General features: G+C 43.4%; 3 protein-coding genes across 3 annotated transcripts in view; 1 reads left to right on the top strand and 2 right to left on the bottom strand.

The window, feature by feature from the left end:
* Positions 1 to 1,761: 1,761 nt before the first annotated feature.
* On the bottom strand, positions 1,762 to 8,329 carry aph1b (APH1B gamma secretase subunit). Its single transcript, XM_079285034.1, has 6 exons — positions 8,027 to 8,329; positions 7,095 to 7,265; positions 4,640 to 4,713; positions 3,951 to 4,073; positions 3,699 to 3,826; positions 1,762 to 2,648 (listed from the first exon to the last, which is right to left on the bottom strand). The coding sequence occupies exons 1-6, from the start codon at positions 8,137 to 8,139 to the stop codon at positions 2,481 to 2,483; spliced, it is 777 nt and encodes a 258-aa protein (XP_079141160.1). The 5' UTR covers positions 8,140 to 8,329; the 3' UTR covers positions 1,762 to 2,480.
* A 537-nt stretch (positions 8,330 to 8,866) lies between these two features.
* Positions 8,867 to 11,705, bottom strand: LOC306794057 (troponin I, fast skeletal muscle-like; the record flags this gene model as incomplete). Its single annotated transcript, XM_079291927.1, has 6 exons — positions 8,867 to 8,953; positions 9,109 to 9,285; positions 9,544 to 9,633; positions 10,311 to 10,439; positions 11,576 to 11,612; positions 11,698 to 11,705. 6 exons carry the CDS (start codon positions 11,703 to 11,705, stop codon positions 8,867 to 8,869), a joined length of 528 nt encoding a protein of 175 aa, XP_079148053.1.
* Positions 11,706 to 14,171: 2,466 nt separating this feature from the next.
* Positions 14,172 to 26,331, top strand: part of LOC306794826 (Golgi apparatus protein 1-like) — a 22,960-nt gene continuing 10,800 nt past the window's right edge. The window contains exons 1-11 of the mRNA XM_079293048.1: positions 14,172 to 14,534; positions 19,022 to 19,051; positions 21,845 to 21,931; positions 22,097 to 22,312; positions 22,728 to 22,931; positions 23,730 to 23,801; positions 23,900 to 24,086; positions 24,321 to 24,538; positions 25,047 to 25,168; positions 25,242 to 25,343; positions 25,890 to 26,043. Of these exons, the coding sequence (XP_079149174.1) occupies positions 14,175 to 14,534; positions 19,022 to 19,051; positions 21,845 to 21,931; positions 22,097 to 22,312; positions 22,728 to 22,931; positions 23,730 to 23,801; positions 23,900 to 24,086; positions 24,321 to 24,538; positions 25,047 to 25,168; positions 25,242 to 25,343; positions 25,890 to 26,043 (1,752 nt within the window). The 5' untranslated portion in view covers positions 14,172 to 14,174. The remainder of the gene's footprint in view (positions 14,535 to 19,021; positions 19,052 to 21,844; positions 21,932 to 22,096; positions 22,313 to 22,727; positions 22,932 to 23,729; positions 23,802 to 23,899; positions 24,087 to 24,320; positions 24,539 to 25,046; positions 25,169 to 25,241; positions 25,344 to 25,889; positions 26,044 to 26,331) is intronic.

The following is a 26,331-nucleotide window of genomic DNA, read 5'->3' as shown; positions in this document are numbered from 1 at the left end:
TTGCGTCGGTGCTCTGACCTGCTGACTGCACAACACTGCACCGGAAGCTAGAAGTGACATCAATGTGCTTCAAACATAAGTAACCCAGATGTTGTGTGTCCGTTAAAATGAGTCTGAAGGAAAGCTTTATTAAAACGTGATGTTGTGTCTCAAGGACCTGACGCGGACAGGTGAGACTGAGAGAACAGCGCCCCTCTGTGGTCCACGGCAGCCACGTGGCGGGAACGGAAGTCATCATGCTGAATAACAAATGAGCTCAATAAATAAAGTAAAAACCTTTCTTCTGCAGAAACATCTGGTTCAGAGGTTTGCTGGTTGGACTGAAGCTGGAGCGCAGCAGATGTGTTCTTATACTCAATGCATCTGTAAATGTATGTGTTCTTCTGCTTGTATGAAGACGAATACACTCACACTGCACCTTTCATTCACCTGATCCATCACTGCGAGCTCACAGCGTTAAACGTATGAAGCAGAGGCTCACGAGTCTCTTGTTGTCTTCAGTCTGTGATCTCTTTAAAAGAAATACACAAAGAGAGCGTTCCTCTGCAGTTAAAAACTGTATTTTCACCCTAAAAAGGACACAGACTCAACGTCACTGTTAAAGATGTTAATGTTAAATGATACATGATGATACAATGTTAAAGACAGAGGGAGAGAGAGAGAAGTAAATACTTGAGCCGATCATCAGTATCGACCACAGACTGTAGAGAAGAAGTGGACGTAGTCGTTGGTTTGTTGATGTTTTGAAGCCTCAAGTTTGGAGTTTTGGCCGTTGCCATCTTTGTTTTTTGCAACCAGTGAACAGGAAGTGACCATATCTGGACTGAGGAGTGACGTAGAGACGCTAGAAATGACTTTAAAGTCCTGCTGTTGGTTTACAAAGCACTGAATGGTTTCGGGCCAAAATACATCTCTGATCTGCTGCTACCTTACGAACCATCCCGACCCCTCAGGTCGTCTGGGACCGGTCTACTTTCTGTTCCCAGAGTCAGAACTAAACATGGAGAAGCAGCGTTCAGTGTTTCTGCTCCACATATCTGGAACAAAGTCCCAGAAAGCTGCAGGTCTGCTGAGACCCTCAGCTCCTTTAAATCAAGATTGAAGACTTTTCTGTTTGTTGCCTTTAATTCAACCACATTCAAGGATATTAATCAATTTCATGCATTTTACTCCCACTGTATTTTATTTCTTACACTGCTTTTTAATGCTTCAATGAATGTTCTTAATTGTTTTAAAATCTTTTCTTTTGCCTTGTTTTGATGCTTTTATGTGAAGCACTTTGAATGACCTTGTTGAAATGTGATACACAAATAAACTTGCCCTGCACATCTGGTGACACAAGATTCCAAGGGAGGATTTCTGTTTCCCAGTTTGACACCCAAATGGTCACCTGTCAATCACAGTAAGCCCCGCCCCTAAAGCATCCCCTGCTTTATGGTCTGTTTGACTCTAAATGGACCATAATGTACTAAATGAACATCATGCTGTATTGAAGAAGACTTGAAACTAGAGATTGAAACATAAACTCATGTTTACAATGTTTACTGAGGTAATAAATCAAGAGAGAAGTAGAGTCATTTTCTATAGACTTCTATACAACCAGAGGAGTCGCCCCCTGGTGGACACTAGAGAGAATGCAGCTTTAACACATGAAGCTTTGGCTTCACTCTTCAGAACCGGAGGTTGCCGTCTGGCTTGGGTTGTGTTTTAAAGTCTTTTTCATTTGAAAAGTTGTTTCATACATTTATAAGACGGCTGAAGGACTTTAAAACAGTTTTCTTTTATGATGAAACGGTCTTTGTATTCCAGGCACAAAATGGGGAATAAACAATAACAAAAACATCAGCAATCTGCCTTAATTGTTATCTTTCAACATTGAATTGGTCCAGAATTTCACAATCGGCGCATCCTTCAAAGCATGGAATAAAAACAAGCACAGGAAGTCACGGTGACGTCATCATTATGCCTGAAGAGCTCAAGTTACCGTAACTGAGATTAAACTAAACAAACACTCAGCTTCTGTAAATCTCACTTTAAATCAAAGGAACGATCTTCAAACAGACTAAAAGATATCTACACACCGGATTGTAAAAATCATAAATATGTACACAAAGAAGATGGCCGTCAGAAAAAGATGGAATACGTACAGAATGTCAAGAGTGCCGCCAAATGAATGACTTGTTTTAGAGCATCAGGCGACAAACAGCCGACACTTTCAGCCACATGGGAAGATTGTGTTTTTATAATTGAACCTCATCATACAAAAAAAACATGAACCAAAATCATCACTTTTACTTTTATGTTTTTAGATTTAACATGTTGAGAAGCATTTAAATTTGAACAGCAGATGAACAGAAGGTTAACGCTGCTTCTGTGTATGTTCAGTGCGTGTGTGTGTGTGTGTGTGTTCAGTGTGTGTGAGCGTGTGTGTGAACTCGGCGGTCTTTGGATCGTCCTGCACACCGTGGCGTGCCGCTGCGTTATCTGGGCCGGTGGATTGCCAGCAGGAAGTCGGTGTCCTTGCAGGTGAGGCAGAGTTTGAGGTTCCTCAGCGAGCCTCCGGCGGAGTAGAAGGCCCAGACGCCCATCAGGAACAAGATGACGTAGGTGGGAACCAGGCTGCCGACGTACTCGGGGTTCTGGAAGGTCTGCGTGAGAAGAGGACAAACATACAGACATGAGTGGAGTCCTGCAGCTACAGAACCGCACTAATGCCGCCTTTCCACATTCTTTTTTGGAGGTTTAAGTTTCTGTTTTTACAGACATTTCTGCACAGGCTACTCTAAGCCTGCGTGGGTACAAATGGAGGAGGAGACTGGCATCCCGGGTTATGGATTTGTTATCAACAAAAACACAACAAAACAGACGGAACAAAGAAATGTAATTTAAAACGCTTTCTCGACACAAGCAGAGCTCCTCCTCCATGTGGAATAACCCTCATCTGATGGCTGGAACAGAGCTCTCATTGGAGGACCCGAAAGAACGGGTTACTGTCATGAGGAGGGTTTCTGGGAGTATTTACAGTTGAGGAGCAGCATGAGGTCAGTGTTTGGAATGAGAAGACAAGAGGAGGAAGATCATGGAACTCTAAACACACTCGACCTCAATAAATTTATAGAAAAATGTCAAATATTCAAACTAGAATGTGCGAAGGCCGGACACCGATATGGCAAAAGTGTGTGGCAAGAGATGACATCGAGTGTTAGCCGGGCTACAAGAAGCAAGTTCATCCATCACATAGGCATCAACCTATAGACTGCAATATATACATTTACATCAAGGACTACAGCCATGTTGTTTTTGCAACTGATAAATGGAAGTGACCACATTTGGACTGAGGAGTGACTTAGAGACCTGTCAATCACGTTGTAGCCCCGCCCTAAAGCATCCCCTGCTTTATGGTCTGTGTGACTCTAAATGGACCATAATGTACTAAATGAACATCATGCTGTATTGAAGAAGACTTGAAACTAGAGATTGAGACATAAACTCATGTTTACAATGTTTACTGAGGTAATAAATCAAGAGAGAAGTAGAGTCATTTTCTATAGACTTCTATACAACCAGAGGAGTCGCCCCCTGGTGGCCACTAGAGAGAATGCAGCTTTAACACATGAAGCTTTGACTACACTCAGCAGAACCGGAGGTTGCCGTCTGCCAGCAACCAGCAACCTCGTCACTTGACCTGCAACACTCACCAGACAGGAGACGAGGAGGTGGCTGAGGACGACAGTAGCCACCGCCCACCAGCGCCGATTCTCACAGCCGTCAAAGAAGACGATGCCCCAGAACATGTGGAGCAGGATGATGGCCATCGTCATGAAGGCTGAACACAGAGGGGAACGTGAGACACGCTGCAGGATTGATTGACTTTCCTCTTGTGGGAACAACTAGATAACATGAATGAGTACACGGTGACATCAAGTCTCAGCTGTTGACTGCGTCGGTACCTGAGGAGAGGAAGTAGTGCTGAGGGTCTCCGTGGATCCCGATGGTCCCCGGACCCGCAGAGTCCGCCAGGATGTTGACCACCGAGAACGCTCCACTCATGAAGCCGAAGCCGAGGCCCGACACTGAGACGACAACAAGGACAACAGAGGAGCTCTCATTGGTCCCGGACACGGGCGAGGCGTCTTTGAGCCGTTTTCAACAGCGAAATGACGATTTGTTTCTAACACGAGCAGTGATGCGTTTAGCCAAAGTACAGTTTTAACAAGTACATTATATCTTAAGAAATGTTTAATTGTGCAGTTACTCTTTAAAAACGAAGTCTTATTCCGTGGTATGATGACTTTCTGTTAGATCTTTCCTTCCCGCTCCCATTCTTCGAACACAGGCTTTCCATTACAAAATAAAAAACATACTACTACTACTACTACTACTACTACTACTACTACTACTACTACTACTACTACTACTACTACTACTACTACTACTACTACTACTACTACTACTACTACTACTACTACTACTACTACTACTACTACTACATTAATGTGTAAAATGGGTTTGGTGGCTCCTTGAATACTGGTTAAATAGATCAGGTTCTATTTAACCGTGCAGCTGAAGCTGGAATGCAAACACGAGCTGTAATGTAGTTAAAACAGACGCAGTGAAGTGAAGAGCAGACTAACGGTACCGTAGGCCAGCTGCCGGATGGAGATCGGCATGGTTTCCTCCTGACTGAGGGTGAGGAGGCCTTCATTGGCTTTCCTAAATGAAAACACACACACACACACAGTCAGCTTGTTCTACAGAAATCGATGCAGTTTCCTGTTTTTTCTGAGTGTTTGATAAACAAAAATGTCTGTTATGTTTGAGGAAATGAAACCCAAATGAACAAAATCATTTTATTTCAGCATTGAAAGGGGAGCGAGGCTTCAACTAACAATTTGATTTTCCTTATTGATTAATCTACCGGTTATTTCTTTAATGATATTATTACAAGATATTAACTTTAGTATTATATAAAAACAGGAAATCTTCACATTTGAGTGGCTGAGCAATAGCACGTCAGCGGTTGTATGAGTTGCTATAGCACACATCCGGAGAAGGTTTTAATTGCTGTTTTTATTCTCACTTCTGATCATGTTGGGCTCGGCTGACTTTACTCTGTCGCTGCTCAAACCTCTACGCAGTAATAATGTAAATCCTGAGCAGCGCTTCAGCGTCTGCTGTCAACAACGACATGAAATAGAAATATGTGCGTCGGCGAGAGGAAGACGATAAGAATGAAAACAGAGAATGAGGAACGGAGGGAAACCTTCAACACAAACCCGCTGAGAACAACTTCATGTTTGAATAACAAAGTGAACATTTCAAACTCAAGAGTCTCTTTGTGTGCTTCAGCTGTTTGAGCTCTGATATGAAACTCCTCTTCAGCTCCACGGTTCAATTCAAAAACGAATCACATATTGAACCCTTTCTGCTGACATTGATGATTGTAGAAAGAAGGCCGTTCTTCACACAGCTGGTTTCTCTCCTGTATGAAACTCTTGCATTGACTTAAAGTGCAGATACAGTTACTCTAATTATAAAATACTGACTCTTTAAGGGGTAAACGGATTAGTTGTTAGTTACACTATTTAAGTTTGTTTGGATAAAACAATCATTTGGTTTTAGCCTCTAAAATATGAACGTTTGCTGAGTTTCTGTCTTTGATGAGAATAAACTGAATTTCTTTCAGTTTTGGGCGGACAAAACGTTGTACATTTCTTTACACTTTATAGACCAAATACATGTATTGATTAATCAAGAAGATAATCATCAGATTGAGAGATAACAATAATTGTCATTTGGTGGGCGAGCCCTGAAATAAGAAAAGTAAAAGTTGTAGATTGATATGAAACAGACTGCGTGTCATTTTATGTGCAGTGATGGATTACATAACTAAAAACACCAAATGGTCACCAGAAACTATCAGAGTACATGGAACGTGTAGTGAAAGGTCTGAAAACATGCAGTACGTTCCTTTACAGACGCACCAACACAGCGACACACGGCTCTTAATACTGCTGTCAGATCAGCTGAAGTTAGTTTGGATCATAAAAGGAGACGCTGTCCAATCATTTCACTGCAGGATGAGAGCGACAGGATTAAACTATAGCGGCCTCTAGTGGCTGCTGTTCCACATCACGAGCCACGAGACACTACTGTCCCGACAGCAGCAGAGACGTTAGAAAACAAAACTAAAAGATGTTTTAATCTTTAGCGACGGGGTGCTTTCTCCTCGAGGAGTCCGTGAAGTCGCAGTTTGATCGACTACATTGTGCATGAATTGCATCTGGATGCGTCTTTAACCTGTAAAATGAGTTGTGTATGTTTTTGTGCTGTTCCTTATCCTTATGTCATCTATTTTGTAATTGCTTCTATTGTTTAGCACGTAAAGTGTCTTTGAGTACCTTTTAAAGAGCTTAACAAATAAAATGTATTGTTATTATAAGTTTGTTGATTTCTTATATACTGTCTGCAAAATCAGTAACATGTATTCTATAGAATATACTGTGTATGGTTACTTTGTAGTATGGACTTGTTAGTCTAGTAGCTTCTGTCATCAGCTCGCTTCCTTCAGTGAAGTCAAACTTTTCAGTGATTAAAAAAGAAAGCAGTGGATTTCTGTTTTTGGGCCACATTTCTCCAAGTTTATTTGTGCCAAAATATACAACTAATAAAGGAAGTGATAGATATCTGAGCACTATGACAGGCTGTCTCACTGTCTCTCGCACACTTTGAGCCCTTTAAAGAAAAAAGTCCATATTTCTGCAGACTTTTTCCTGAGTATTACCCACAATTCATAGCTTCATGACTTTGAAGACAGAGTTATTTAAGAGGCGTGTAAACTAAATATGCCTCTTTGGTAATCTCACTTTTCTTACATCTCAGCCTTGAGCTGGTAACCCCGTGTTTCATGTCACATTGCTATGAATTGTGGGTAATTCCCTTAGGCAGAGTCTGCAGAAATGCAGACTTCCAGAAAGTGTTTAAAAAGGGCTCAAAATGTCTGTGAGAGAGAACCTCAAACACTGGATGATTTGACAGGAGGACAGAACTAAACCCTCACGGACTTTAGAATAAGTGAGTCTGTGAGAACTTACTTGAGCAGCTTGTAGTAAGCGAAGCGGAAGGTTTCCTGCAGCAGGACGGACAGAACCACGCCGAAGATGAGGAGGCCTTTCTGCTGAGCGGCGCTGTCCTTGTTGCTGATCTGAACGGAGATGAACCAAACCAGAGAGGCCAGCAGCAGAGACACGAGCCAGAAGAACGCTCTGAGGGCGGAAATAAACACATTCACGATTAGTTATATGAAGAAGAAGAAATAATATATGAAGAATATGAAGAAGAATAAATAAAGGTGTGACATGAATTAAATGATGGCACCTGAAAAAAATTCCTGAACGTATTCTGTATTTTGATTTCAGTCCATTAACTATGTTATTTCATTTTCAGTCACAAATTGCTGTGAATGAGTCTACAGATATGCAGCATTAGAGTCTATATCTATATAAATAATGTTCTATATTACTACCTTTCACCATATCACATTTATCCCATACAACATCCTCCCTGATAGATAATATTAATATACCATATAATGTATAATATTTACATGTCACACTAATCATATTCTATACATCATTTCTATTACATGTCATTACATAATCACATCACATCATAGTGTTCAGCTCGCTAGCTAACTTAACTGTTAGTTGGCTAGCTAGTCTTAGGTTGAGAAGCTAGGATCCGATCACGTTTAGACTCTAACACTTAGATATTTAAGTTACCGTATCGAGTGTTTTTTATTTTTATATATGCGTGTGAGAGATTACAAACGGATTAGTGTTCACTTAATGTGTGAATAGTGAGGAACAACCTGACAAAAGATGTCCGAAATGGAAGCTAATAGTAGCAGTTAGCTAATGTAGCGTTCTCGTTAGCTAGCAAGTTATAGCTAGCTCTGAGTGTGTTTCTATCTCATATCACGATGACGATACGTTTACTTCTGATGAGTTAAGATTAAAATGCTCACCCGGCTATGAGGAAAATTACTCTCAGCGGCTCCCGTGCGATGGTAAACCAGAACAAAGCGATGGCCGGCCCGAAGGCGATGAAGGTGCAGCCGAAAAACACCGCCGCCGTCATTTTGGTGTCTTCGTTCGGGAAGGGGGGAAATCAGCGGCTGGCAGCGCGAGACCGGAAAGAAGCGCCGTGTCTCGCGGCTTACAGATATTTGTATTCAAAATGTTAGCAACCGTTAGCCTGATGCTGCTTTTGTTGTTGATGGTTTATTTCTGGTTCATTCTACTTCCTCCAGCGTATCACATGGTCTTCTCGTGACGTCACATGACCGATTAGAAAAAGAAGAAAAACTTCTTCTTCTTTAATATAATGGCGGACTACAAACCAACGTTAAAGGTGTATACCGCCACCTACTGTACCGGGCCCTGTAACAGCATGGCTTTATGACAGTTTATTCATCAAATACAATAATAGTGTCTTTATTATAAATAATAATAATTATATATTATTATTATTATTTTTATTAGAAATAGAGAGAATGCAGGTTTAAGACATGAAGCTTTGGCTTCACTCGGCAGAACCGGAGGTTTCTGCCTGGTTGTGTAGAAGTCTATGAGAAAAATGAGTTACTTCCCACTTGATTACCTCAGTAAACATTGTAACCTTGATTTCCCCAACTCACTAGTGTTCTGGAGCACCCAACATCTATTTCACGATTCATCAAATTATTGCCATGAGACCCACTAAAGCACCACATGATATATTTATTCTATCATCAAAGACAGCAACATAGACTCACATAACACTGAAATGGATGAAACTGGTTGACAGAAGAACAACACGCTGCTGTCTACGCCTCAGTCTCGAACATCTTCTTCCTGCCGTCCATCCCTGCCCTGTCTTCGATGCTCTTCCTCCAGTCGCCCGTCGGCTTCTCCTGCAAGGAAACATGTGCAAAGAGAAGCAGACGGGTTCTATTCATGCTTTTATTTCATCCAAGTTTGATTTCAGAGATGAAACCACAGAAATCAGAGGATTCATTCATACCAAAAATAAATGTAATTGTCGAACGTGAAGTTTGAAAGCACCCACCTCGTCCTTCACCTCCTTCTTGACCTGCTTCAGGTTGGCCCTCAGGTCCATGGACACTTTGTGTTTGGAGCCCAGCAGAGCGGCCAGCATGGCATCCGCCGACATCCGCACCCTCTTCAGGGCCGGCTTCTTAAACTTCCCCTTCAGATCCTGAACCTTGAGCTTCAGGTCGTCGATCTGACGGAGAAGACTTAGTTACTCAGACCAATCGGTCTGTTTCAAGGAGATATGGGCTAAACTTGTGTTTTATTGTGCTTTGTTTCTGTCACACAATGAAAAAAAAAATACTATTTGATTATGAGACGATAATTGACACGTAAAGCCTGTAGATGTGTTAAACCAGTCGGCTGACATTTCAGTAATACAAAAAATATTAATTATCTTTATCGTACCAAAAGATCTGTGGCAGGAAGTGAGACTCTGAAAACAACGTACCTCCTTGTTGGTCTTTGTCACTTTGACCTCCATGTCGTATCGCTCCTCGTCCACCAAATCGATCTGCTTGTGAAGTTTCCGGCAAAAATCCTGATTTTCGGTCAGAAGAGAGAGAGAGAGAGAGAGAGAGAGAGAGAGAGAGAGAGAGAGAGAGACAGATAGAGAGAGAGAGAGAGAGAGAGAGAGAGAGAGAGAGAGAGAGAGAGAGAGAGAGACACAGATAGAGAGAGAGAGAGAGAGAGAGAGAGAGAGACAGATAGAGAGAGAGAGAGAGAGAGAGAGAGAGACAGATAGAGAGAGAGAGAGAGAGAGAGAGAGAGAGAGAGAGAGGAGAGAGAGAGACAGATAGAGAGAGAGAGAGAGAGAGAGAGAGAGAGAGAGAGGAAGATGAGCCTTCAGCTGGGGATCAAGTTTACTCAACATTTCAATTTTCTGTCACTGTTTGTTTAATTATCTTTTGATACAAAACAGGAAACACACGTTTCATGTCATTTCCTGTTGTTTCCCACTATCACACACCTTCATTGAATATATAGAGCATGGCAACAGCTGTGGGCTTTGTTAGTTTAGCATCAAGCTCTCATGGGATTCTTGTTTTCCCATGAGGCACCAGGGGCAAAGATGGGAGCTGTTGTAAAAGGTAAACAAATAGTGTGTGTTCAAAGTGAGGGGAAAGAGCAGCGATGCATTTATCTCCACAAACATCGGCCATGTTTGATTGTTTCTGGCCTCCACGGGGCCTCAGGGTGACGGAGGAGGAGGTTTACCTGGAGCTCATGCATGCATCCTGGGAGGAAGAAACCAGGGCAGCTCTCCTCCATGTGCTTGATCTTCTGCTGCTCAGCCTCCCGCACCGCCTCCTCCAGCATCGCCTCACCGATCTGCAGCAGCAAGGTCTGAGGAAGAGCAGGATGAGGAGGAGGAGGAAGAGGAAGAGGAGGAGGAGAAGGAAGAGGAGGAGCGGGAGGAGGAGGAAGAGGAAGAAAAGGAGGAGGAGGAAGAGGAAGAAGAGGAGGAGAAGGAAGAGGAAGAGGAGGAGCAGGAGGAGGAGGAAGAGAGTTAGTTAGTTTGTCACAGAACAGAAATACATTAATAACACTTGTTTCAACAAACTCTTAACTTGTTTGTTTGTCATATTATATTGTAAAAGTTCATATTTATGATTCGTAAACTCTATCTTGAGCTGTCACACTGTTTATCGTCACCAAGCAGAATTCCTTGCATGAGCAAATGGGAAACAATAAAGCCTTTCTGAAACGTTCATTGCCCCGAAAAATAAAAAGATTTGGGACAGAAAAATGCTTTTATTCTGGGACTGGACGATAACTCAATGTGATGATTCATCATCTTTCAATGGAATCATAACATCGAGAAATTGTCTGACTTGATAATAGCAACACTAACTTCTCAGAAGATCTGAATATTTTTGCACTTAAGTTCTTAATTAAATGAGAGAATACTCAATGCTTTTCATTTGTCAAGTATTTAATTCACACAAATGTATAATAAACCTATTTATTGATTACCAGAAAACATCTTGATACAAACCATTGTGGAGAAATGAAATGACCTCTTTCTCACCAGTCCTACTTTAATCTCTCGATCAGTTTTTTGAGGGAAAAAATCATCTTTAAAGCTCTGCTCACATTTAGTTTCTTTCTTTTTCGTCCTCTAAATGTTGGTTCTGTGTTGCCTTCATGTAAAATATTAAATCTGACATTCTTCATCAACATCCTGGCTCGATAAATAAATAATATCAAACTAATTATGTAAGAAAATCTGATATTCTTTCTCATCCGTTAAATAAAAAACAACGTTCAAAGGAAGACCTTTACAATCATCGAATGTGCTCCTTCAGTCTGATATAAACTATACGGCTGCAACTTTTTCATGATCAGGTTAATTCATCTTCTTTTTATAACGATTAATAGTTTAAATAGTTATTTCAGAACATTTTGAGACATGCAGTGTTTATCCTTTTTACCCGGGAGGAATACAGAAAGTCCTTCATCAACGCATGTCATACTTATACCTTGAGCTGATTCCTCCGGCCCGACGACATCTTTTTCCTGGAGAGAAACAAAAACAATTATTAAGAATTATTGATTCCGTGAGATTTCATATAAAATCTCCTCAGTTCAGAGCAAGACTTACTCCGCCATGACCGCGGCTGATTCCTGAGAGATGAATGGAAATACCACAGCTCCATCTCTCCTTATATGTGTGTGTGTGTGTGTGTGTGTGTGTGTGTGTGTGTGTGTGTAGTGTGTGTGTGTGTGTGTGTGTAGTGTGTGTGTGTGTAGTGTGTGTGTGTGTGTGTGTGTGTGTGTGTGTAGTGTGTGTGTGTGTGTGTGTGTGTAGTGTGTGTGTGTGTGTGTGTAGTGTGTGTGTGTGTGTGTGTGTAGTGTATGTGTGTGTGTGTGTGTGTGTGTGTGTATGTGTGTGTGTGTGTGTGTGTAGTGTGTGTGTGTCTGTGTGTGTGTGTGTGTGTAGTGTGTGTGTGTGTGTGTAGTGTGTGTGTGTGTGTGGTGTGTGTGTGTGTGTGTGTGTGTGTAGTGTGTGTGTGTGTGTGTGTGTAGTGTATGTGTGTGTGTGTGTGTATGTGTGTGTGTGTGTGTGTGGTGTGTGTGTGTCTGTGTGTGTGTGTGTGTGTAGTGTGTGTGTGTGTGTGTAGTGTGTGTGTGTGTGTGTGTGTGTGTGTAGTGTGTGTGTGTGTGTAGTGTGTGTGTGTGTGTGTGTGTGTGTGTAGTGTGTGTGTGTGTGTGTAGTGTGTGTGTGTGTGTGTGTGTAGTGTATGTGTGTGTGTGTGTGTGTGTGTGTGTGTGTATGTGTGTGTGTGTAGTGTGTGTGTGTATGTGTGTGTATGTGTGTGTGTGTGTGTGTGTGTAGTGTGTGTATGTGTGTGTGTGTATGTGTGTGTGTGTATGTGTGTAGAGTGTGTGTGTATGTGTGTGTGTGTGTGTGTGTGTGTATGTGTGTGTGTGTGTGTAGTGTGTGTGTGTGTGTGTGTGTGTGTGTGTGTGTGTGTGTGTGAGAGAGAGAGGTGGACCAGCAGCAGTTGTCGGTTGAACTCCTGACCGAGGGGTCGACGGCAGCAGCTGAGCCTGAAACAAACACTTCAGGAATCTTTTTTTTCTGGAAGCATCCTCAGACAATGAGGGAGCCTGATGACGTATTTAGTCCAGTCTTTAGGGTTCGTTTGATCTTAAGTTGTTCTGGTTAAAAGTATTATATTCTAATAAGTAATGCGTGTGTGTGTGTGTGTGTGTGTGTGTGTGTATATCACAGCCTGATAGAGCTCACATTCACCATCCTGCTGCCGAAAATATGGATTCATCCGCCGCTTAAAATAGTCCCCCAACAAATTGCTATTTCCTCCTGTTTCCTACAAATATAAACTGTCGTGACCAGCTGTTTTAGGAAATGACTGAGATGACTGATACTTCAGCCAATAGACTGAACATAATTCATCACTCAACTCTGATATCTGAACACAAAGTCTGACATCTGAGAAAATAAAAGATGATGTTCAACAGAGACAAACTGAACCGTGGAGGCATTTCTCTGCTGTCGCTTGTTTTCCTGTGAGTCAGCTCAGCTGAAGTCTGGAACAGCTAACGGCTCCTTTTGCATCTGTTTGTTTCATTCATTCAACAGAATTTAGTGGGAACTCAGCAGAGATTCATTCAGTGAATATAAAGACATCCACAAAGAAAAACTGTTTCCCAGAGACGAGGTCCCGATTGTTCGGGATCTGCAGAGACATGGACTGCTTTCTGCATAACCACAAAGAGATGTAACAAATCTGTTATGTTAGAAAGCAATTGCAGCTTAATAAGACAAATGTGTGACTTAAAGTCAAAGAAAATATAAAATACCTTCAAAATAAAAGGACTAACTCTGACAGCGGGATGGATGTTTGGCTGGTGGTGAACCAGAAGAATCCTCCCAACAGCTGTCAGCTCTAAACTGGGAGGAGTTGTTGCTGACTGGTTCCCCTTTTACTCAGCTGCTCAAACGGGGAGGACACACACACGCACGCACGCACGCACGCACACGCACACGCACACACATGAATGCTCTTCCAGTATAGTTTCAAATCTAGTTTTCGCAGCTTTTACGATAAACCACATTTCACATTTGTACCATCAAAACAAAAGTAAAGAAAATAAAACAATAACAGCAAAATAAGTCGAAAATAAGTCGAAGCTAAACCAAAACACAAATCAAAGCTGTTCTGGTTCAAAATAGCCTTATTGTAAATTAATAAATGATGTAAATATATAAAAAGATAGCGTGGAATTGTGAATCCAGAACAGTCTGTTAAACCCTACTGTATTATTTGTCTTTCTTCTTCGCTTGTAAAAGTATTTTTCAATGCAGGATTTTTTATTTATTGGTGGTAAATGATTTATTTATTACAGCGGTAGGAAACTTTTACTTAAAACTAAGATGACTTATACAGCTTACAACCCATTAGAGTAAAATATTAAAATAATCGGTAGACAAACAATTTAAATACAATGACCGGAAGTTGAATATTTCTTCTGGACAAAACGCTTTTATTGTGAACTCTCTGACCGGAAGTGATGCAGCCTCATCATCAGTACCAGCTTGTCAGTGGTGCGAAGATGGCGGCATACAGTTACTCTCAGCTGCTGCCGCTGCTGTTGACGTCCGTGTGTCTCTGCGGCTGCTTCGGCTCCGTCCTCGGCTCGAAGGCTGCCGGAGGCCCGGCCGAGCCGCCCAACTCTCCAACCGGCCTCAGAGCCGCGGATCCCCCGGCCAACGATGCACCTGCCGCCGCTGCCGCCTCCTCCTCCGCCGATGCTGCTGCTGCTGTCGTCGCTGGGGCCTCTCAGCCTCGAAGGGCGACCGCTTGGAAGCTGTCGGAGGAGGAGGCCTGCCGGGAGGACCTGTCCCGCCTCTGTCCCAAGCACACGTGGACCAACAACCTGGCCGTGCTGGAGTGCCTGCAGGACCGCAGAGAGGTAAGCGGCCGCCCGGGTGAGTGAGCTAGCGGGGTGCGCAGCGGTGAGGTGATGGGCATCTGCTGGGTGTGTCGCACCGGTGGTTTACATCCACACAGCGGGACACTGGTGCAGATGTGAACATCCTCACCTGCGTCACACGCACACAAACACACGCGCACACATACACACGCAGGTTGATTTAGGGCACGATACAAATCCACATTCTCCTCTTGATTTCATTCCTCCAGAAGCTACAAATATTTTATTTATACTAAATGTGCAAATGGTACAAATCATGAGTAACTGTTCACACTTTTACAAATATCTGCAGGTTTTTTTTATATTTATTTTTGTAACTTTGCAAAACATTGTTTTACTGCAGCAGAACCGGCTCCACTATATGATGCATTATTGGAGTCAGATCAACGCTTTATAAACAAAGTAATTACAGGCGTTTAGGAGAGTTTGACTTATAAACTAAATATAGTGCTGTTTCACTGCTGAGTTATTTATTTATTTAACATCTTAGGTTTAGATGTTATTTAACGACCCCGGCATCAACAAGCTGCAGTTCAGATTTAGCCCCCCCCCCCCCCCCCCCAATGGCCCCTGAACATTTAGTTAATTATTTGTATTTTTCATAATTCATTTACTCAGTCTCTGTTAAAGTCTGCACTGCCAGGATAAAATAAATCAGGTGACGGTTTATAATCATAAACTGAGTGTCTCTGGGAACTCGTGATGGTTTTTGACATTTTATAAAGTAAATATCTAATTGTATAGTTGCAACAAAATGCATTGATCTACAATGAAAAACGACGGAAGTTGCAGGCTTATGTACTAGAAACCGCCACCTGTTTAAAAAGCAGCTTAACACCGAACTATTGTTGTGGAGGGAAAGGTTTCATGTGGTTTGAGGTTTTCCCTCCTCGGCTGCAGACTCAGCGAGGTAATAATCAACCTGAAGGAGGAGCGAAGCCCTCCAGCTGTCAGGTGACCAACAGGGTGAAGACTTCCTGCCTCTCTTTGTGATTGAAAAATCAAAACAAATATTTTTTTGTGTCACGGATATATATCAATTACATGTACATATATATATAAATATATATATAAGATATATACAAGTTACTCACCCTGTAATCCTTTTCATGCCTCGTGGTGAACAAAGAATCAAAAACAGTGAAAAGTCCTGATGAATAAAGAGTTTCATCCGTGCCAGTTCGGTTTATGCAGAAGTTTTTTATTTTAGCAAAGATACATATAGAGCTGCCCTCTCTAATGTGATTAGTGGACTAATTGGTTGTTTTGCCTTTTAACAATTAGTTTAGTTGATTCGTAATATTTTAATGAACAAACAGGACTGCTGTGTGAAACGAGTAAAACGTTGATTAGTTTGTCATGTAACCTCCGTACATAAGTAACGCCACTTTTTATTTTAACGCAAACCATTTCACGATCTCTACTAAACCAAAGTCATTTTGTTGCCTAAACGTAACTCAGTATTTAACGATCTTTTACTAAACGTAACTAAGTATTAAACGATCTTTTCTCAAACCTAACTAAGTATTTAACGATCTTTTCTCAAACCTAAGTATTTCACGATCTTTTACTAAACCTAACTAAGTATTAAATGATCTTTTACTAAACCTAACTAAGTATTAAACGATCTTTTACTAAACCTAACTAAGTATTTAACGATCTTTTACTAAACCTAACTAAGTATTTAACGATCTTTTACTCGACCTAACTAAGTATTTAACGATCTTTTACTCAACCTAACTAAGTATTTCACGATCTTTTACTAAACCTAACTAAGTATTTAACGATCTTTTACTCGACCTAACTAAGTATTTAACTATCTTTTACTCAACCTAACTAAGTATTTCACGATCTTTTACTCAACCTAACTAAGTATTTAACGATCTTTTACTCAACCTAAGTATTAAACGATCTTTTACTAAACGTAACTAAGTATTAAACGATCTTTTCTCAAACCTAACTAAGTATTTCACGATCTTTTACTCGACCTAACTAAGTATTTAACGATCTTTTACTAAACCTAACTAAGTATTTCACGATCTTTTACTCAACCTAACTTAAGTGAAGTGGTGAACATTCGACTGGATTCATGAGACTTGGATAACTCACCAGTTGTGTCAGAGTGGATGTTGTGACGTCGTTAAACGCCGTCTTAGACGCCACAAAATCTGAAACATTGAAATATTTTAATTTAAAGATAATCGATTTGAATTTATGTTTAAATTTATTTCCCTTCGAACCATCACTTCAATCCGATTTCATTCACTGCTTATAAATGCGTAAGTGTTACGGACACACACACACGCACACACACACACACACACACACACACACACGCACACACTCCTCCAGCGGCCTTTGAGCGATGCCCTCTTTACTGAGATAATTACATCGCTTCAACTCTATGAACAGCTGTGGCCTCCTGAAGAGGTAAATGGCTCTTATAAATCTGCCTCTTCTCCAGGGAAAGACACACACACACACACACACGCACGCACGCACGCACGCACGCACGCACGCACGCACTCACACACACACACACACACACACACACACACACACAGCCCAGCTAACTGGCAGTAAAGCAGCGTTCGGTTTCACTTCAGTTTGAGTCTTTATTTGTGCTGGTTTGTGCCCTGAGGATGGTTATAAACTAACTGCTGGACAGGAAGTCGCTTCGCCTCAGCGCCAACAGGCCTGTGACATCATGGACGTCACAGCTGTCACACTGATGTAAGATGAGACAAGACAGAGCGGCACAAAGACAGAAATAAGAACAAATATATAACAAGTAAATGACACACGAAAACGAGAAAGAGGAAATGTATTCGTTTGTGAATTTGTCAACAAATAAAAAAGAATGTTTCAAAGCCGAATCTTTTGTTCTCATAATACTTTTTCCTTTGGTAATAATTATCAGTCTTCGGCCTTTTATTAATTTCAGTACAGTGTTATTTTGAATTTTTTGGTAACATGTGTTATTTGTTTTATTTGGCTGCTTCCATTTGCCTCAAGTCCTCAAATGGTTTATTATTTACAACTTAATAAAAAGAACATGCACTTTAAATTTGGGTGTAAAAACCAAAACGGCACCACGCAAACCATTACGGTTACATTATTATTTTCTCCACCGGGAGGATTATGCTATCGGCTACATGTGTGCGTGAGTGACTGTGCACCTCTGTGTCCGTCCGCGGCGAACCGCTCATTGTGCAGCCGCAAACTCTCCAGTTATGGCTGCATGCTCAAGGACTCGCACTTTCTTTAAACACCTTTTATGTTCTGGTTTTTATACGACCATTGAATGCTGACTGCTCACTCACTACTCTGAACCGACCCCCGGCCGGTAGTGGCCCAAAAAATAAATAAATAGTCTGCAGCCTTGTAGGCCAGCTGCTATAATAATGGCGTCTAGACGTGGCGGAAGTGCACCTGTCTGGTTCGCTCTTTGTTTGTTCTCCACCAACTCTTGAGTCTCTTTCGCTGCTAAAAGCTCCGCTTTGTTCACCAGCTGGTCTCTTAACTGTGTCTGCTGCAGCAGGAAGCGTTCCGTTGGTTCATAAGAGCACTGAGACTGAAACAAACCAGCGAATGTGCCGTAAAATAACCCAACCGATGAGCTAAAAAGAGGCTGAAGATGGATGGCAGTAGCTCATTTTCACTCTACATATAGTCACTTATAAAGTCACTTGTGTTCCCTGATGAAAGAAAGCTGGTACGGTTCTGGTGCCGCGGACCACAAAGACATTTTGTTCAACCGGCGAGACGGCGAGAGTAAATGTACAACACAGCTTTTGTTGGCTCAAGCGGACAGAGGTTTGGTCTCACACTGCCGACTTCTCAGTGTGTCACATTAGCTTCTCTGTGATATTTTGTCACGTTACTCCCACCCATTACCCAGACACAATTAACCGCTGTTACCGCTTTGATCCGTCCTCTCCATTAATCTCCTTTCAGAAGCCTTTTGATGTGAATGGAACAGAGCCTTCGTTAATCAATAACTCATAGTTTCACTCATTTGGTCGTTCTGATGCTGGAGGCGCTGAGGGTCTGTTTCCTCGTTCCTCTGCCTCTGAAACTTTGAGTGGAAACGACGGTTTATAAACCAGTGTCTCCGTTTGTCTCTGTCTCAGCTTTCATGTCTTTTTTATTTATGTTTTACTGCAAAGTGTAAGAGAAGCTTCTCTGTTGCGTTTTCCTCTGATAGTCGAGGATGTTGTGGGAGAGTCTGACGAGCTGCTGCTGCTGTGTTCGTATGTGACATACGAAGGGATGTTGTCCTGTGTGGGAGGACCATATGTTAAGTGTTTGTGTGTCTCTCTTTAATGTGTCACATGCACACACATACTGTGCCTCGCAAGTGTCCCCCCCCCCCCCCCCCCCTCGGCGTTTCTTTCCTATTTTCTAGCATTACATCCTTGACCCGAGTGTGACCTTTGACCTCTTTCTCTCTCGTCTCTCTGCAGGAATCTGAGATCTCTCCTGACTGTAACCACGTAAGTATCGTCCTCCGAAACATTGAGTTATTCTTCAGATGATTCAAAGGAGAGAAAGAGAATCTGTTTGTACACGTTTACACGTTTGATTGTAGTGGTGGAATATAACTAAGTACATTTACTCAAGTACTTTACGTAAGTAGAATTTTTGGGTACTTGTACTTAACTTTAGCATTTTGTAGTTGACGTTACTGTAAGAAGAAGCCAGATCTGGGTCTGTCCACGGTGGACCGGTCTCTGCTGGAGGATCTGGGTCTGTCCACGGTGGACCGGTCTCTGCTGGAGGATCTGGGTCTGTCCACGGTGGACCGGTCTCTGCTGGAGGATCTGGGTCTGTCCACGGTGGACCGGTCTCTGCTGGAGGATCTGGGTCTGTCCACGGTGGACCGGTCTCTGCTGGAGGATCTGGGTCTGTCCACGGTGGACCGGTCTCTGCTGGAGGATCTGGGTCTGTCCACGGTGGACCGGTCTCTGCTGGAGGATCTGGGTCTGTCCACGGTGGACCGGTCTCTGCCGGAGGATCTGGGTCTGTCCACGGTGGACCGGTCTCTGGAGGATCTGGGTCTGTCCACAGTGGACCGGTCTCTGGAGGATCTGGGTCTGTCCACGGTGGGCCGGTCTCTGCCGGAGGATCTGGGTCTGTCCACGGTGGACCGGTCTCTGGAGGATCTGGGTCTGTCCACGGTGGACCGGTCTCTGGAGGATCTGGGTCTGTCCACGGTGGACCGGTCTCTGCTGGAGGATCTGGGTCTGTCCACGGTGGACCGGTCTCTGTTGGAGGATCTGGGTCTGTCCACGGTGGACCGGTCTCTGCTGGAGTCTGAGCTGAAGGAGGTTCTGGTGAACCTGCATGAGTTCATCTGGTTTCACCAGAATCCGACCCGGTGGCTCCGATGACGAGCATCAAGAACAACTCTATAGAAACAGACCATCTTCTCTCTGATGGTCTCTGTACTGATGGAGGTCTGTAGAGGACCAGGACTACACTGAGACTGGTTCATATAGAGGATCAGGACTACACTGAGACTGGTTCATATAGAGGATCAGGACTACACTGAGACTGGTTCATATAGAGGATCAGGACTACACTGAGACTGGTTCATAGAGGATCAGGACTACACTGAGACTGGTTCAGGACCAGATCAAAGTTCCTCACTGTGACTTTAAGCCACATTGTGAATGCAGGACTTCGACTCTGTAGTTTTGCTGCAGAAGAAGAATCTTCAGTAAATCATAACTGACGAGCTTCACAAACGTTCCTGAAGCTCGTTTCTCTGGATGATAAACCTTCAGAGTTCAGAGTTCACTGCAGTTAACAGCAGGCGGGTTTATGAAACGCCACAAGGTTAATGGACCACTTGGACCGTCTTTATTACAGCACCGGCTGCAATTTACATGTCACACACACACACACACAGTTATTTTCTGGGCGGTCTGACTGTCTGCAGCTGTTATCGGTTGCAGCTGGAGAATCGCTGCCAGGAAAACAATAAACGCAACAATACAAAAGGACAGAAAGAGACGAGAATCTGGAGACGAGAGAGACGTTTGGAAACGTCTTCACAGAATCGCAGCGATGCAAAACGACGGTCGTTAGTTTTCGGGACGCTGTGAGCCGATCTGCACGGTCAGCACTGAGCTAAAGAGGCTCTGCAGCTACAAAGCCTTGTGTTTATAGTTGTGCGACTTGCAAGAGACAGATTTAAAAAAGGAATTGTCTAAATGTAAGCAGCAGAGGCCGACATATGCTAGCGTGGGTCAAACTCCAGGAATTCGTCATTTGTCATAATGCAATTCAATACCATTTATTTTGTCACTTATTTGTTTTATCTGTTCATTTAGACACTAGTGCACCACCCGTTCAGAGCACTCCTGTTGGGAACAGGGAGGAATACACCTGCCACGACGTTGTTGCGTCCTAGAGTGAACGCGTCATTAGCTAACAGCTAGCTGTTTGGGACCAGGCTATGTAGCGGAACAAACACGTTAATTCTGAAAGCTTGAAATGTTTGAGATTGTTGTGATAAAACATCTCCGGTCTGTCTTTGTTCATCTGTTTTTAAATGTACTGTTGAGCCAGGCGACAACCTCCGGGTCTGAAGAGTGAAGTCAAAGCTTCATGTGTTAAAGCTGCATTCTCTCTAGTGTCCACCAGGGGGCGACTCCTCTGGTTGTATAGAAGTCTATGAGAAAATGACTCTACTTCTCTCTTGATTTATTCCCTCAGTAAACATTGTAAACATGAGTTTATGTCTCAATCTCTAGTTTCAAGTCTTCTTCAATACAGCATGATGTTCATTTAGTACATTATGGTCCATTTAGAGTCACACAGACCATAAAGCAGGGGATGCTTTAGGGCGGGGCTACACAGTGATTGACAGGTCTCGAACAGAGACGTATACGGCGTCTCTACGTCACTCCTCCTCAGTCCAGATATGGTCACTTCCTGTTCACTGGTTGCAAAAAGCCAAGATGGCGACGGCCAAGTCGCCAAACTCGAGGCTTCAAAACATCAGTCCACAAACCAACGAGTGACGTCACGATGACGACGCCCACTTCTTATAAACGCTCTATGACTGCAGCGAGCAACGGAGAGGGAGCTGTAACCAGCATGCCGTTCTGCGGTGTAACAGTTCATAGTGGTCCCGTCTCAAACAGTGATTTTACAACAAACTACTCATAATTATCTTCCGTAGATCTTCAGAGTGTGAAGTGGATGAGGTGAACAGCTGGACAGACATGCAGACGTCTCTACGGTGTGAAACTGTAATGTTTTCTCTCTCTCTCTCTCAGCTGCTGTGGAACTATAAACTCAATCTGACCACAGATCCAAAGTTTGAGTCGGTGGCCACGGTGGTCTGCAAGAGCACCATCGCTGAGGTCAGTGTGCAGCGCGGACGAGGCTCAAGTTTAATGGAGTTATTGAGTTATTACAGCAAAATCTATTTCAACTGTATGTCTCCTTCGTAAAAACTATTTTCAAAATCATCACAGAGACAAATGAGCGTCCGTTAGGGGAAGTTAAACACTTTCACATACCTCCAGATAAAGGAGTGTAACGAGGAGGAGCGGGGGAGGGGCTACCTGGTGTCCTGCCTGGTGGATCACCGCGGCAACGTCAGCGAGTACCAGTGTAACCAGTACATCACCAAGATGACCAGCATCGTCTTCAGCGACTACAGACTCATCTGTGGCTTCATGGACAAATGTAAAGAGGACATCAACAGCCTGCACTGCGGCAGCATCAACGTGGGACACAAGGTGTGTGTGTGTGTGTGTGTGTGTGTGTGTGTGTGTGTGTGTGAGTGTGTAAAACTACGAAGGAGAAAGTGCTGATTATGCAATCAAAGTGGAGTTTGGTTCTACTGGTTCTGTGCATGAAAGATCACTCTTTGAAACTTGGAAAAGCTAGTAACTGGACAGCTTTCAACCACTTAGCATAGCTTAGCTTAGCATAAGGAGCGGGAGCACCGAAACATCATTTTTCCATGTCTAATCATTGTGTTTAAAGCCACTAGTTCAGCACAGTTACAGATGAAGATCTTGAATTTGATCAATGTGATGTCTCTGAATGGTCGTCTGTTTTTTTAGATCCCTAAAATTCTTAATTGTTCTCTTTGGTTGTGGTTTTGCGTTCTCGTTCTCTCTAACTCGCTCTTCCTCGTGTTCTCGTCAGGACGTCCACTCCCAGGGTGAGGTCATCGCCTGTCTGGAGAAGGCGCTGGTGAGGGAGGCGGAGCAGCAGGATCACGTTCGTCCAATCGGAGAGGAGTGTAAGAGGGCGATCCTGCGGGTGGCGGAGCTGTCGTCGGACGACTTTCACCTCGACCGACATCTTTACTTCTCCTGCAGAGACGACCGCGAGAGATTCTGTCAGAACGTGAGGAAGACTTTTTAAAAGATATGACATATATAAAGACAACAAACAATGGTTTCTACATTCAGATCAATTTGAAATGACACATTATTGGGTATCAAATTCAGTTTCATCAGCAGCTATAATTCAATCAAACCATTCACGCTAACTTCTGGCTGTTAGAAAAGGCACGAGTATACATATTTTTATCGTATTTTTATCATATTTCTTCCCTGTTACAGTTCTTGCTTTTTATGTTCTCTTACTATGTTAATTGTTCTGCAGCAAAACACCAATGCAAACCTCCGGTTCTGCCGAGTAAAGCCGATGAAGAAGTGTGTTAAAGTTGCATTCTCTCTAGTGTCCACCAGGGGGCGACTCCTCTGGTTGTATAGAAGTCTATGAGAAAATGACTCTACTTCTCTCTTGATTTATTACCTCAGTAAACATTGTAAACATGAGTTTATGTCTCAATCTCTAGTTTCAAGTCTTCTTCAATACAGCATGATGTTCATTTAGTACATTATGGTCCATTTAGAGTCACACAGACCATAAAGCAGGGGATGCTTTAGGGCGGGGCTACACGCTGATTGACAGGTCTCTACATCACTCCTCATTGACTACATTAACATCAACTGATTGGACATACACATAGAAGTTGGTGAACTTTCCCTTTTAAGAAAACCTGTCAACAGTTTCTACATCCTTGGCCAGTTGGAAAAACCTTCCACCATATTCCATGACAACATGTTTACAAGTTTGTTCCGATAACGAGCAAACGATGACGTATGTGGTGATATATTTTGCTGCTCCTCTCCACAGACTCAGGCCGGAGAAGGGAAAGTCTACAAGTGTCTGTTCAACCACAAGTTCGAGGAGGCCATGTCAGAAAAGGTACGCCCAACCGTCGGTTTGTGTTTTGGGATCATGGGTGAGCTCATTTTTCGGTCTCTAACACCCCCCCCCCCCCCCCCCCCCCTCTTCCTCCGCAGTGCCGCGACGCTCTGACCACCCGTCAGAAGCTGATCTCTCAGGACTACAAAGTCAGTTACTCTCTGGCCAAAGCCTGTAAGACGGACCTGAGGAAGCAGCGCTGCAGCCTGGACACCAACCTGCCGAGGGCCCGCGAGGCCCGGCTGTCCTACCTGCTGCTGTGCCTGGAGGCTGCAGTGCACCGCGGTGAGATGGGGGGGGCGGCATTTACACCTCTGTTTCCTTAAAAAGAAAGAAAGAGAGAGAGAAAGAAAGAGAGAGAGAGAGATTCCTTGCTTTACACTTAGACTACATGTCAGTGTTGTGTTTAATACGATGCCCTGCAGCTTTAAGTAAGAAGAAGACATTGTTTGTTGTTATTATGTTCATATAAAGTAAATAGGCTGTGAAATGTGTCCGTAATAGTTTGATCTTGCGCAGGTCGTCCGGTCAGCGGCGAGTGTCAGGGCGAGATGCTGGACTACCGGCGGATGCTGATGGAGGATTTCTCTCTGAGTCCGGAGATCGTGCTGCACTGCCGGACGGAGATCGAGGCGCACTGCTCCGGTCTGCACCGCAAAGGACGCACGCTGCACTGCCTGATGAGGATCGGACGCGGTGACCGCACCGCCACCGTGGACGGCGTCTGCCAGAGCGCCGTGAGTAACAGCTCCAGTGTTCCAGAGACGCAGGCAGCGTGACGTCTGACCACCTTCAGCAGGGCTGCCTCTTCTGAATAACTCCAAAGAGTGATCTGATTCCATCTAAAAGCATTCAGTTCAACCAGCGGAGGTTTCCTACACTAACGTGTGAACATCTGCCTCTTCACTTTGTACTCAGGTTGTTAAACAGGCGTGTGAAGTTAAAGCTATAACGGCTCTTCTTTCCATGTTTGTGTGAAATAGAGATGGATGCTGAGACCAAACTGGACATTCTGCTTTCTAGTGAAAGTTCTTAGTGTAGTTCAGAGGATAATCTGCAAGAAAATACATGTTTGAGAATGAAAACATCTGTTTTTGTGTTACAAACTTACAGTGAAAAATATGAACTGAAATGTTATGAATTATCACATAAATCAGACAGTATTGTCTCGTACGTCTTGTTCATGAATAAATTAAATATAAAAATATAAATGCTGACATTTAACGGTGCTCTACCGTTTTACAGCTGCAGAGTTTGATCCAGTCTGCCGACCCCGGAGCCGACTACCGGATCGACCGCGCGCTCAACGAGGCCTGCGAGTCCGTCATCCAGACCGCCTGCAAGCACATCCGTAGCGGAGACCCAATGTGAGCCGCTCACACACACACACACACACACACACTAGAGATGATGAACCTGTGTGTGTGTGTGTGTGTGTAGGATCCTGTCGTGCCTGATGGAGCACCTGTACACGGAGAAGATGGTGGAGGACTGTGAACACCGGCTGTTGGAGCTGCAGTATTTCATTTCCAGAGACTGGAAGTGAGTCTCTTTTACCTTCTTAACATTATTGACTTCATCAATATTCAACAGGACACAAAAGGTTAAAGTTCACTTTTGATCTTAAGATAATTAGTTTGACAAAAATATCTTTAATTTAGGATCCACTTCACTGAATTATTCAGTTGTAATTTGTATGTCAGCGCATCGTTTCTAGCTCTTAAAGGGACAAATAGCACTCCGGGTAAGAGGAACAATATATAGTTCAGATTTTAGGGTGAACTGTCCCTTTAAGAGCGAGAACCGATCAGGTCAGTGTGCTCTTCAACACTCAAAGGAACAAAGCAAAGCGTAAACAGAGGGTGAAGATAATGGTTTGAATCGTGAGATTAATCTCCAGATGATGTGAAGAAAAAGAAAGAAAGAAAAACATGGTTTCCTCAGACTTCAATCTCTGAACTGTGACAGAAATCCACATTTAAATCTTGACTTTTGATCTTCATATTGTTAGTTTTCACAGGACGCTGAAGCTTTTCTCTATGACCTGAAGTGTAACACTAATGATAAACCCTGTGGTTTGTCTGTCAGGCTGGACCCCGTCCTGTATAAGAAGTGTCAGGGCGACGCCGCTCGGCTCTGCCACACACACGGCTGGAACGAGACCAGCGAGCTGATGCCGCCGGGCGCCGTCTTCTCCTGCCTGTACCGCCACGCCTACCGCACCGAGGAGCAGGGGCGGCGGGTACGAATAGAAACACAAGCTCTGAATCGATTTATTCTAATGTCCTTTAGATGTGATGCCGGGGAGACTGTGGTGACCTCTCCCTCTGATGTTTTTAAATCGAACAGGTGAACCCAGGCGAGCAGGTAGGTGCTCGGCCGTATTGATCCGGGTGAAGGCTTCGATTGATGCTGTTGGTTTAATCTGCCGGTCTCTGATTGGCCGAGGCTGATCGTGTGAAAAACAGCGACTACAATCACCAATTTAATTTAGGTGGAAATTCAGTCGACGATCGACCGAAGTAATTCT

This window comes from Melanostigma gelatinosum (assembly GCF_949748355.1).
Source record: "Melanostigma gelatinosum genome assembly, chromosome: 2".
Taxonomy (NCBI): domain Eukaryota; kingdom Metazoa; phylum Chordata; class Actinopteri; order Perciformes; family Zoarcidae; genus Melanostigma; species Melanostigma gelatinosum.
Note: the sequence above shows the minus strand (reverse complement) of the source record. Positions and strands in the feature narration are given on the sequence as shown.

What these genes read in the sequence shown, in the direction of transcription:
- aph1b (XM_079285034.1), bottom strand. Translation starts at nt 8,139, where the DNA reads ATGACGGCGGCGGTGTTTTTCGGCTGCACCTTCATCGCCTTCGGGCCG. An exon ending in GTAATTTTCCTCATAGCCGG is followed by an intron (nt 7,266 to 8,026) that starts GTGAGCATTTTA and finishes TTCCGCCCTCAG; the next exon opens with AGCGTTCTTCTGGCTCGTGT. An exon ending in CATCCGGCAGCTGGCCTACG is followed by an intron (nt 4,074 to 4,639) that starts GTACCGTTAGTC and finishes TTGTCGTCTCAG; the next exon opens with TGTCGGGCCTCGGCTTCGGC.